At 41.2% G+C, this 13,440-nt stretch overlaps 1 protein-coding gene across 1 annotated transcript in view; it reads left to right on the forward strand.

The window, feature by feature from the left end:
- The window catches only part of LOC149311902 (uncharacterized), an 87,520-nt gene that overhangs the window by 57,629 nt on the left and 16,451 nt on the right, over nucleotides 1-13,440 (forward strand). The window contains exons 9-15 of the mRNA XM_089526614.1: nucleotides 1,074-1,130; nucleotides 1,707-1,775; nucleotides 2,555-2,644; nucleotides 5,646-5,755; nucleotides 7,858-8,413; nucleotides 10,946-11,041; nucleotides 11,991-12,032. Coding sequence (XP_089382740.1) covers nucleotides 1,074-1,130; nucleotides 1,707-1,775; nucleotides 2,555-2,644; nucleotides 5,646-5,755; nucleotides 7,858-8,413; nucleotides 10,946-11,041; nucleotides 11,991-12,032 — 1,020 coding nt within the window. The remainder of the gene's footprint in view (nucleotides 1-1,073; nucleotides 1,131-1,706; nucleotides 1,776-2,554; nucleotides 2,645-5,645; nucleotides 5,756-7,857; nucleotides 8,414-10,945; nucleotides 11,042-11,990; nucleotides 12,033-13,440) is intronic.

Consider the following 13,440-nt stretch of genomic DNA (forward strand, 5'->3'; position numbering starts at 1 on the left):
GTTCCAGATGGCTTCCTAGTCCCATACATCTGAGTGAGCAGATGTGACCCTTTATTTCTTGTGATATATTGAATGTAATCTGAAAGAGAGCGACCTTTCATTGAATTCTTTGTTACGGTTTGATCATTATCTGATAAGATAAGCAGCTGCTGCTTTGAATGGTCCAGACTTTACGGATCCATTTCAGTTTTTTTGATATTTCATAGTACAGTTTCATACAAACCTGTGGCCATTAATTTGTGGGTTTCCTCAGCATTCTAATCTGGCCTTCCATACATTTTAATACCTGTATGAAATTGCTGAGAATGGTCATTTGGAGTTTGGAGATAGAATGTGTTGAATGTGGTGATGGTACTTGCTCTCTCTTCTTCAAAACAGATTGTGGGTCAAAGTGAGAATCATGCAGCACTCCAGAAGGTGTTAGACTGCAATTACTGTCAACCCTCACTATTAGTTATGCTAGTTAGGGTGGATGGGAGCTGCAGTTCAACAATGTCAAGAGGACACAAGTTGCTACCCCAGATGCCCTAGAAACCAAACTTCCTCATGTGCTGGATACAACCACCAGTCTGTTCAGTGGCCCATGTAGAAGGTTCCAGAAAGTGATACAGCCAGTTCATCAAATCTTAATTGTGAAGATGTGTATCTGGCCACAAAAAATCTAGATCGAGGGCGTGGTCCAAGGACACTCCTAAATAGAAAACTTGAGTTTTCAAAGGAAGTTTTTAAATCTCTCCTGATAACATCTGAACATCAAAATTGAAACCCTTAATACTGGTTTTAAAGAGTCTTCATCCTGCTTGGATTTCATTTTAATTTATTAGCCCTTTTCCAGATTATTACTGACATCAAATAATGTTCTATAATTGCTTTTTCCTAACCTAGTATTCTCCAACTATGTGGAAGAACATTGTCAACATAGCTGCTATAGGACAATGACCAGCAAGGCTCATGACATGACCAGCAAGATTTTTAGTAATCCTGTTCAACCTCATATTTCCAAAGATTTCTATGTTCTGTGTCTTAATATCATGCCTTTTATTAAATTGCTGTGGGCTTTTCTCTCATTCCAGCCAGATCTTCTGAATTTCAAGAAAGGATGGATGTCCATATTGGATGAGCCAGGAGAGGTAAGGTTGAGGAGTTCAGAAAGTAATTTCTTTCTTCTTTCCCCTCTTGACATCTTCCTCAAGTTTTCTTCAGCAATCCTTTTTAAAGAAGTATGAACAAGAGCTGCTTTTGACTTATCCTTGTGGCTTATTGTACTCCTCTTCAAAAAATCATATCCAATATGGATTAAAATGTCATTGGATTAAAAAAGTAAAGCACTGAAAATACATCTCTCTAGAGCAGTCTCTAGGATTCATTTTAGAATAAAACAAGATAGATGTCCAACTGAGAACTTGGGAAGCACTTATTCATAAGAATAGAATTTGTACTATTCTTTTACCCAGCATGTTTTGTGAATTCTGCAGTCCCTATTGCATGCTTCCTGTAAAAACACTACCTATATCTCATAAAATAAACGGGAAGGGAGGTATATCCTGAGTTAAAATGGAGCAGCCAGCCCTGGCCTTGACTACTTTTTCTTTTGGGGGGCATAAGTGTGAAAGGTCAGTGGCTTGCATTGTTATTCCATGGGCTCTTTAATGTAGCTCTTCCCTCTTGTCTTGCCCTTTCCTTTCCCACAATGATCCCGTCTGCAGTGGACGAAGCACTGGTTTGTGCTGACAGACTCAAGCTTGAGATATTACAGGGACTCCAATGCTGAAGAGGTAAGGAAGCAACCTGACCTGAATGGTAGTCAGGTACCTACTGAGGGAATAAATGTGGGGCAAGTTGAACTCTTTGAAAAGTATGGCATAATTATTGTGTATGGTTACTCAGGCAGAAAATGAACAGAAGATCAGGGCTGGAAGGAAACAGTGGAGGCTATCATGGTCACATGTAATTTTTGTAATTAAGTGAATCTCCTTGCATTTGGCAAGAATTATCCAAGAGGAATATACAGGATGTAAGGGGTGATGTTCTCCCTATTGTTTTCTCTCTCTGTCTCTCTACTTGTTCGAAGCAGGGTGGACAACTGCAGCAGATCAGGAGTATGTTTCTCCCCAGGGACCATCCCAAGGTTCCATGGGATGCATAGACTGCTAAACACACTTTAAATAGGCCACGAAACAAAAGGTCTACTTACAGTGTTTGAAAAACTGTTTTTTAAAAAAAATAATATAAAGGTGACCTCCAATCTACTCAAAAGGTAAACTGCTGCTCCTGGCTGTTTGGCTTTTCTTTTTCTTTTTTGACCCCCCCCCAAAAAAAAAAAAAAAAAAAAAGCTGAAGAGACTGAGGGCCACACAAACCAGCCTTTAGAAGCTGCATTTTGCCTACCCTTGTTTTTATTGTTTACTGTTTTAATCTACAGTTTCCAATATTCTGGGAGCTGTAGGCCACAGAAGTGACTTTTCCAAACTATAGTTGAGGCAGGCATTGAGGAGTTAGAAGAGATATTAGACTAAGTGTTTAGCTTCTTCTTATGGTCTGGAGTTCATTTCAGGCAGATGACCTGGACGGGGAGATTGACCTACGCTCTTGCACCGACGTGACGGAATATGCAGTGCAGCGGAACTATGGCTTCCAGATACATGTGAGTGTGTAGCATCTGTAGAGGTATAGGGACAGAACAAGTGGCTGTCTAGTCTGCAGTGTTCAGCACCAAAGTATTGGAGAGGTGCAATAAAAAGATAGTACTACCATCTTCATTGTGTCCCAAGTCAAAGATGGTGATACAGTTTACTGATGGACATTATTCTCAAAATCATGATTGTAACCCTAGAGGAGTGAGAATCATTTTGCCTTTCTTCTTGAACACTGTTCTCTTCTGTGTTTAATTTTGGCTCCGCCTCCTCTTTTGTGTTTAATTTTCAGCCCCTGTAAAAGTTTGTTTGGTGCAAAACACTGACACTTTATTGCTATTAGCTAAGTTTTGTTGGAGGTAAATGTTGCAGTAGATAGTATACAGCAAAGAAGCATTGCAGCCCTTTTGTTGATGGGATTTAGCATCCCCTTACACCCAGTGTTAGAACTGGGACCATAAACAACTGATTCTATCTAGATTATTCGTAGCTGAGAATCCAATCCATGGCTGGCTAAATGGGGAGCTGCTGGTCAGGGTTACCCCTTCCCCCTGGGTGAGACCAATGGAAGATGGCTTGCAAAATGGTATATAGTGCGGAAGCAAACAAAGAAAATCCAAGGGTACAAATGTAACCTAGCTCTCCCTTCCATACTCATGAGAAATGTACAATCAGGTTAGTAACAGGAAAATTCACTCCCTCAGTCCATTCCCAGTCTTCGTATCTTTTCCCAGCCTCAGACTGCCAAACTGATGCAAAAAGTATTAAATAGAACCAGTTATACAAATTAACCCTTTCTATAGTACTAGACAGCTGTTCACATTTGGTCATAATGCTGGCAAAGTCTCAAAACACCCATCTGTCTCGTGGCAGAGGCCAACTTATGACAAACACTATTTCCTTCAGGATATAATATATGACCTTTGGTCCTCAAGATGATTTGGATGACACCTCCCATAGGCCCTTGTCTTTTGCCAGTTTGTTTGGATCTTTAGGGAGCTGAAGTCCAAAAATTTAGAGAACTTAAGTTCCCTACACTTGAGGTGGGCAATGGAATATTTGAGCAAGATGGATATTGCATTTATGTATATTCTTTTGCTGGGGACAGAGACAAAATAGCCTGCTATATGATCTCTTTATTTAAGTAATAAAAATATAAGTTATTTTACCATTTCTGTTCCATCTACATCTGTGGATTTCAGGGATTCTTATCTATTCCCAATAGAATACCGTATATACTCAACTAAAAGTCGAGAAATTTATGCCCAAATATTGACCCTAAAATCTGGGGTCGAATTATACAGTTACCATGGCTTGAGATCAACTGGAGGACAGTTAACAGCAACAACAACAAACAGTAATAATGTTCATAAAGCTCCTTTAAAAAGTAGCCCTGATGTCCCACTCTCCATGCCTTGGCAGCGCTTACTGAAAGAGCTGTGTGAGGCTCCAGTGTGAGTGTGCATGTAGTGATTCCCTTCTTAATCCTATCTCCAAACTTTTCTTTCTCCTCTTTGCATTTCCTCCCTCCATAACTGTCATCTTACGGCCTATGAGGGAGTTGACCAGGCAGGCCCAGCTCCATCAGGGCTAGCCTGAAGAAGAAGAGCCCTCCCTCCAGTCCATCTGCCTTGGTCCAGGCCTCAGAGGGAGAGAAGAATGCTGGACCTGATCCCCTCCCCCCCACCATTCCCTTCTCCTTTTGTGTCGTGTCTTTTTAGATTGTAAGACTGAGGGCAGGGAACCGTCTATTATCCCCTCTGTTGTAAGCCACCCGGATTCCCAATGATTGAGTGGCATATAAAGAAATCCTATTATTATTATTATTTCCCCATTTTCCCTCCATTTGCAAACTGATCTCCAAACCTTGCCTCCTTTTTGCATTTCCCCATATTCCCCCGTTTGCAAGCTAATCTCCAAACCTTGCCTCTTCTTTGCATTTCCCCATTTTCCCTCCGTTTGCAAACTGATCTCCAAACCATGCCTCCTTTTTGCATTTCCCCATTTTCCCTCCATTTGCAAACTGATCTCCAAACCTTGCCTCCTTTTTGCATTTCCCCGTTTTCCCTGTTTGCAAGCTGATCTCCAAACATTGCCTCTTCTTTGCATTTCCCCATTTTCCCTCCGTTTGCAAACTGATCTTCAAACCTTGCCTCTTCTTTGCATTTCCCCATTTTCCCTCCGTTTGCAAACTGATCTCCAAATCTTGCCTCCTTTTTGCATTTCCCAATTTTTCCTCCGTTTGCAAACTGATCTCCAAACCTTTGCTTCTCTTCCTCCTCCTCCTCCTCCTCCTCCTCCTTGCGTTTCCTCTGAAAACCAAGCTTCTCTTTTCCCCCCTCCACTTCGAAGCCAACCTTAAAACCTGTCTCCTAAATTCTGCCGTCGACTTATCCACGGGGCATATCAAAATCCAAGAGTTTGATACTAAAACCTTCCCTCGATTTATACATGAGGTCCACTTGTACACGAGTATATAAGGTAAATTTGAATCAATTGGCTCCATATTAAATCTCAGTGCAGAGGGCTAGTATCCTTGGGATAAACTGATTAGGGCGTATTGGGCACATATTTAAATCAAATAATCAATTTAAAATAAAGTAATGAATTTATATCAGGATTGGAGAATCTTTGACTTTCCAGATGCCTTCAGCTGTGATATCCATCAACACCACTAAGCATGGTCAATGATAAGGGATTATGAGATTTATAGTCCAAAACATTTCCGCCTTTCTTCTGTGCGGTGCGCTTCACCACCACTGGTTTATATAGAAGTACATTGTTTGGCTTCATTCACATTAAAATCCTGCCAACTTTAAAAGATCCTCCTGTTTAGTCAGACCCTAGATTTTGGGACAGTATTAAATGCAAATATTTGCTAGCTATGTTTGCAGGATTCAGTGCCACATGTTGATTTGTCCCATTACCTTCAAACCTCTTTAGTTTAGTGGAGACAAAGTACATGACTGTTTGGGATGTATGGCCAAGACAGATGTGATGTTTCCCTTCCAGACTAAAGATGGTGTCTTCACGTTATCTGCAATGACATCGGGAATTCGACGGAACTGGATTGAAGCTCTGAGGAAAAGTATACGCCCTACCAGCGTGCCAGATGTCACAAAGTATGTACCTGGGGAACATTTTCTCATGGTCTCCTGATATGGTCATTAAAACAGGATTTTCAAGCTTCACTTGAAATCACCAAGCTGTATTTTGCTTCTCTCTTTATTTTTTGGTAGCTAAGTGTGTGTTTTTCAAACTGCCTCAGTGGCCGTGCCATCAAGAGTCTAAACCAATTTTTTTGCAGAAGCATCAATTTTAGTATTTTACATATTGGGGAAAGTAACTTTTGGGGGGGCTAGAATTCCCAGAATCCTCCAGGCAGTGTTGCCAGTAAGCACTGTAACATTTTCAAACTACTCATTTTTTACAAGCTTAACGGATGATTTGTTGGAAAGGTGAGGCATAAGTAATAAATAAAATGAATTTAAAGGCAGTATGCCAGTTTACTGAAAGGCAGTGTACCTATTTTGGCAGGACTTTATCTTGAATGTTTTATTTCTTAGCCTGCATATTTAACAGACCATCCTGTGCATCTGGGGTGAGTAAAAATATGACTGGCAGGCCACATGCAGTTTCCTTCAAGGCTGTTTTTGAGTCTCCAAAGGGTCCCTGCCATCCAAAAATCTTTGTTTTAGTTTTGTTTCTCAAAATTCCCCCTCACTTAGACCACTCTCTCTAAAGGAGAGGAGTAAAATTCCTACAACCATAACAATGTGATTCTTCGCATTCCAAACCTTATCTCCTATTTGTTTAGTTTGTGTCCTGCCTTCTTCCCAATGTGGGACCTAAGGCAACTGACAATTTGGGTTAAAACAGAATTAAAACAATGGATAGTACAAACTTTTTTCTTTTGAGGATTTTTAAATAAATAAATAATCTTACTAAAAACACAGTGAAGTGATTTAAATGCTGGACTAAGATGCTGGGACATTGAGCTCAGCCATGGAAACCCACTGGCTGAATTTAGACGAATCCATCATCAGAGCAAGGCAATGGCAAACTTAATCTGAGTAAATCTTGCCAAGAAAACACTACAATAGGTTTGCTTTAGGGTTCCTACAAGTCAGAAATGACATGAAGTAAAAACAACAAAAGTAAAAACATTAAATTGAAACAGTCTTCTAAGGCATTTAAAATAGAATAGAACTCATAAAGTACAAATACAAATCTAGTGCCACATAGTTAAAAGGCCTCTGCAAATATTGCCAAGAAAACCCTGTGAGAGTTTCACCTTAGGGTTGCTATAAGTCGGAAATGACTTGAAGGCAAAAACACACACACAACGCACACCAGACAAATAGCACTCTAAGGCCTGGGTAAACAGTTTGCCTGTTGGTGGAAGAAGAGCAGATGGGGGCAACCCTAGCTTCCTACCCTAGGACTTGTGTGTTTAGCTATGCTCCTAGCTATTTAGCCGTTAGCGTGCCCAGAGAAAAGTCATCAAAATGGTGACAAGTCTTGAAACCATTCCTTATGAGGGGAGACATAGGGAGCTGGATATGTTTAGCTTGGAGAAGAGACGGTTAAGAGGTGATATGATAGCCCTGTTTAAATATTTGAAGGGGTGTCATGCAAGCTTGTTTTCTGCTGTTCCAGAGAATTGACCACAAAGTAATAGATTCAAACTACAGGAAAAGAGATTCACCTAAACATTAGGAGGAACTTCCTGATAGTAACAGCTGTTCAACAGTGAAACACACTCTGTTCAACAGTGAAACACACTCCCTCGGAGAGTGGTGGAATCTCCTTTGGAGGTTTTTAAACAGAGGCTGGATGGCCATATATATCAGGGATGCTTTAATTGTGAGTTCCTGCATGGCAGAATGGAATTGAACAAGATGGCCCTTGTGGTTTCTTCCAACTGTACAATTCTGTGATTCTATGATTCTGTTTAGACCCAGTGGCAGTGCTACATAGGCAGTTCTGGAGTTTTCATGCAAAAAGCAACTCTTTCAAGCTCGGATCTTAATTCATGTCTGTGTAAAAACTTGCTCCGTGTATATTGTGTACATAGTATAGTAAGGCTGACTATGCTGGGGGGCTCCCACAATTGGTTGTGACCACACATCTGGATTGGAGAACTTGTGTGGGCAATTTTCCCAGTCCTTCCTTGTGCAATTCCCACCTCTGAGCTTCTGCATGTCTTTTCTCCTGGTTCTAGGTTGTCTGACTGCAATAAGGAGAACTTCCGCAGCTATGGGTCCCCCAAGAGCTCTATCCGCTCTGAGGAGCAGCGGCCCAGTGCAGGACCTGAAGTCATTAGCAGGGGCAGCAGCAGGAAAGGGGAAGGGCAGCACCATGCCTTTGACTATGTAGAGCTGTCCCCTTTGCAGCATGGTTCCCCCTTAAACCAGGGGTCCCCACAACGGACAAGAGGGAGTGCAAGAGCAACAGATGCAGCAGCCAAATGCGAGGAGCTGGAGCGGGACCTTGCCCATCGCTCAGAGGAAAGGCGGAAATGGTTTGAGTCTCCAGCAAGTGGGGTCTTGCAGACAGATGGCCCAGGGCGGGATCTCTGCCAAAAGGCAGGAGGGCAGGAATCTCCAGGGCCACCTCTCTCAGAGGCTCAGAAGAATCGGCTGAGTGAAGAGATCGAGAAGAAGTGGCAAGAGCTGGAGCGTCTCCCCCTGAAAGACTCCAAGCGGGTGCCACTGATGGCTCTGTTGAAACAAGGCAAAGGAAGCCAAGGGGATAAAAATGAAGCTCTGGAGAAAGAGGTAGGGTTGGTCTTATTGGTGGAGAGGGAAGTGTATCACCATGTTCAGGGGAAAAATCTTTTTAAAAGAAATTTGTAATTTGCAATTTGTGTGTTAATAAATATCCTTGGTACAAAGAAATGAAGGGGAGGGAATCAGGCACTGCAGTCACAACACTGTGAGTTTGAATGTTCAGGGCTCCAGGTTGACTCAGCCTTCGATTCTTTCGTAGGTCAGTAAAATGAGTACCCAGCTTGTTGGGGGCAATTGACTAACACAGTGTGAACTGCTTGGCTCACTATGAAGTGGTATAGAAATGTAAAGTGCTATTGCTGAATTTGAATGAGTCAAAAAGAAAGAAGTTACACAAAACTCTTAGCTTGTAAGCATCTGGTCCTGGATATATTCTCTCCCTTGTCTAATCCTTTTATTATTTTATTTATTAGTTTATTTATTAGTAGCCTTTTTCATTGCATGAGATCCAAGACAGCTTACTACAAGGCTAAAACAAGATAAAACTAAAAACCTGATAATAAGATAAAACACAATTAAGCAAATTACTTTGTTAAAATGCCAACATGTTTTTTAAAATGTGAAATCATTTAAAAACATAACAATAAAAATACAGTACTGTACATATCCTGTCCTATAAAATGACTTCCTGCAACTGATTAATCATTGAATGCTTATTTGGGTAAGAAGGTCTTTTTACCTGCCAAGAAAAGGAGAGTAGAGAGGGGGGCCAGTGAAGCTTCCCACAGAAGGGAATTCCACAGACTGGGAGCAGCTACTGAAAAGAGTTGGCCAATTAAAAAGACTCAAAATGTATGCAAGTTTTGAGATCATCAGATTAATTCATTAGGCAAGATGTTACAAAAACATCTTGGCGGAAGCAAGTGAAAACAAATTGGATATTGAAGCTACAATGTCTGTGCGATGTCATGAAAGGAAACAAAGGAGGAAGGGTCTGCAGACTCTATGATGTGGTGGTTTCTATTTTTATTAGGAGTAAACACTCAGTGCTTGGAGGAAGAACAGCTTAGTTCCCAGAATTTCCCAGACTCTCACTTCACCTGCCAGAGCAGGAATGGACCAGCTTGAGTAAGGGAACTAGTTTCCTGCACAAAAAGCCATGGAGCCTCCCAGAACAAAACAAAAATGTTTAAAAAACCAAACTCTGAAGTCCATTTCCAATTTGGGGGGAAATGCTTGTTTAAAAGGTAAATTGTCATGCCTCTCTTCTGAGGGTGGGCCTTAGATGGGCTCAAGAGCACTAAAATCACCATGAGGGAGGACATGTGGATCACAAGATTCCCTCCCCATAACAGAGCCTATACTAATGAGAATTTTAATTTTTTTTCTTAATGCTGGCATAGCTGCCTTTGATTGTTGTGGATAAAAGACAAGAAGGGCAAATGTGGATAATTTTGTGTTTGTGTGATTTTCACAGGAACAAGTATTACAAGACATGATAGCTTTTTTCTTTAGCATGGAACCACTTTCTTATTTGTTTTTTGTTTCAACCTCTCACAAGACCTACATAAAGATAACTGGAAATGTTCCTGCGTTACAGTCATTGTGTGGATGCAGCATGGTACTCAAAAGCTGTTCACTACATATCTTGCCCAGTATATACTGCAGTTGAGTAATATCAGTGCTAATAAGGTTTCAAATGTTGCCACCTTTTTGTAAAGCCAATACCATATTAAGCATTTTCACTGATGTATAGGTGGTGGCTAAGATGGCTAATTATCATAATATAGCACCGTCAGTGTCTACAGTGATTTAGAGAGTAATGCTTGGCTTCTGGTGTGAACTGTACAATAACTTTTGTGACAGAGCTCTATTAAGAACTTTTAAAAAACTGAACTTTCTAAACTGATGTGATGTTGTATCAACATAGCCCCTAATTATTTGATTTAATATTTATTAGTTATTCGTATATATATTCCAGCCTAAATACTCTAAAGGATCCAGATCCTGATCTTGGAAGCAAAGCAGTGTCAGTCCTGATTAGTACTTGGAAACTTGCAACGAATATCAGGTGCTGTTACATTTCAGAGGAAGGAACTGGCAAAACCACCTCTTGAGTTACTTTATTAAAGTGCCAACAAATTGTGTATTCCTTGCCTAAGAAAACCATTGCCATTGATGAGGTCACCATAAGTCTGAAGGCATGTGTGTGTATGCTTGTGCACACACACATATATTCCACCCTTCCCTCAATGAGCTCAAGATAGCATACATGGCTTTCATCTTTCCCATTTTATCCTCAACATTAGTCCTATGAAGTAGGGCAAAATTGTGAAGTAGCAAGCTCAGGGTCACCCTGTGGATTTCATGACTCTGTGGGAACTTGAAGCTACATCTCTCGCATCCTAATCCAACACTTCAACCACTACACTTTGCTGGCTTTCCAGTGTTTGTGTGAGGGAAAGCTTGATGCGTGTGCATGTGCTCCCTCCCGTCTAGGCAGGATGTGGTAGGTTGATTGAAATTTAATGCCTTTTGTTTTCTCCTATATGGCTAAACCTTTTTTTTTTCCTGGCACAGGTCCAGGTTTTGAGGTCACAACTGGAGTCCTTGCGTGTCCAGAGTGAGGCCAAAGCTCAGAGAGATGGGAAGGTGCCTCGAGGCTACATCTCTCAGGTAATGGCATAGTCCAGTATCCTCTTTCTTATCCTGTCTCTGTTTTCCTATTCTCACCACAGTCCTTCCAACCATATATTAGGATTTGCTGGTACTGCATAGATACTGTTTCCATAGCAGCCTCAGATAAGATGTATCTGTAATCAATATTAATTATGTTTAGCTGCTGCATGCAAGGATTTCCCCACTTAGCACATGGTCAAAGCAATAAGCTTGGGGGGGGGGGGATAATCAGAAGATGAAACACGATTTTTAGTTTATGCTTATGTTATTCAGTTAATGCAGCCACACATGTCCCAAAGTCCAAATTTTTCATAAAAAAACAAAGATGTTTCAGTTTACTCATACTATCAAGGTTTTTTGAGTTGAGTTCTGTGTGGTGGTCTGGAAATGGAACTGCAGTGCACACAGTATTGAGGTTAATGGGATCCCCTTGGAGCCAAACTGCTTCTCCTTTGACACTGTGATGTAGTGGTTAGAGTGCTGGACTGGAATTTAGGAGAGCCAGGTTTGTGTCTGCACTTGAGCTATGAAACTGATTGGGTGACCTTGGGCCATTCACACAAATTCAGTTCGGCCTACCTTACAGGCTTGTGAGAAGGAGGAGGAGAAAGATAGTCATTATGGGAAAAGCTGGATGTAAATGGAAATAAAAATATTGTACATTTGACACACATAGTTCAACTGATGGTTGAGGAAATTTTAAAATACATTTACACATAAACTGGAAAACATTGAAAACCTCAAGGTTGCCGTGTGATTTCAATAAGTTTTGAAGTCTAGAACTTAACAGCAAACTCTAATTTGCTCTTCCCCAACATGGATCCTATCAAATGTTCTTGAGCTACGTATGACACACTGATAATTACTATTATTATTACCATTATTGCTATGATTACATTCACTACCACTTCTTTCTTTCTTTCCTTCCTTCTCTCTGTCTTCCTAGCCTTTTCCCAAAACCAGGACACAAGGTGGCTTACAAATTAAAGCAAGTACAATATCATTCAAATGTACCAAAAATAATACTAAATGGAATTAAAGTATAAACATTTTAAAACATGCAGTTAAAAATGTTAAAAAGCAGTTTGGAAAGCACTCTTAAAAGCCCTTCCATTAAAAACCTCAAGTTCTTGAAAATCTTATCAGAATTAAAAAAAAGTCTTTGCCTGCTGAAAGAAGGACAGCGAGAAAGGGATAGTCACTGAAAAAAAGTTATCACATATACCCACTAATCATGGTGTGAAAGTAGTGGAAATGAAAGAACGGCCTCTCCGGATAATCTCAAAGCCCAGACAGGTTCATATGGAGAAATATGGTCTGTCAGCCTGAACCTGAAGTTCTCTGCTGGGGGTTCCCAGTGATGAGAGTTGTTTGCAAATGGAACAGGAACTAATTGACACTCAGGCCCGTTACAGACGGGCATAAAGTACAGACTGGGTCCGTATTAGGGTTAGAAAGGGGCATCCCTTCTGGACACCCCTAACCCTAATACTGACCAAGTCCGTACAAAATGGCGGCACCTGTTCCACACGGGGGACGCCATCTTTACGTAGCGGACGTGCTGTGTCCGCACGTCACGCAGTGCATATGACACTGCGAATGCGGCATTGGCGCCTCGCGGCATCATATCCACACCGCAAAGAGAAGCGCCATTTTGGCACTTCTTATTTGCAGCGCGGAGGAGCCTTGCGGTTTGGACGCTGGGGCTCCTCCGCACTGCAAATGGCGGCGGCGGCAGACCGCCCCTTCTGGGCGATCTGTAACACGCCTCAGTTACTAGATGTTTTTAAGCAGAGGATGTGCAGTCAACTCTTAGGGATTCTATAGTTGGTTTTGAGTCTCCATTAGACAGGGAATAGAACTAGAATTGTTATCCAATTTAAAATTCTGTTACTCCTTTGGAACTCCATCACTTGTTATAGTTGTGAACAAATATGTGCTCCAGTAACTGGAGGTAGGAGTCTTTCCAGACAAGCTTGTAGGAAGCAGATGAAGTCCTCATGCATTAGCGTTTGCCAAAGGGGGAGTCAGTACTGTTGCCCTGACTTTTTACAGCTTATTTAACAGCTAAGTACAATTTGCTTGAGTGGATTTTTTTTTCAACTATGTCTCTGTTCTACAACTTCTCTTGTTGTCGTTAAAAAGCAGTTGGCTAGCTGGTTGCTGACAAAATTCAGAAATAGATATGCTGTATGCCAGTACATGGTGCTTACATGAGGACACACACACACCCCTCCCCACTGAGGCTACTGGGGAGAAGAGTGGCTGGATCCCCTTCTTGCCCTTTTCTGGTAATAGATTTCTATTTTGTCCAAAGTTGTCAGTGATTGTGTTCAAATAAATATCAGTGCAGTATGTCACATAACCAGCTTGAGTGCCTTCCTGTCTGCAAGTAT

The sequence above is a fragment of the Sceloporus occidentalis genome, unplaced genomic scaffold, assembly GCF_023333645.1.
Source record: "Sceloporus occidentalis isolate IW3139 unplaced genomic scaffold, rSceOcc1.0.p SCAF_5, whole genome shotgun sequence".
In the NCBI taxonomy this organism is placed as follows: Eukaryota; Metazoa; Chordata; class Lepidosauria; order Squamata; family Phrynosomatidae; genus Sceloporus; species Sceloporus occidentalis.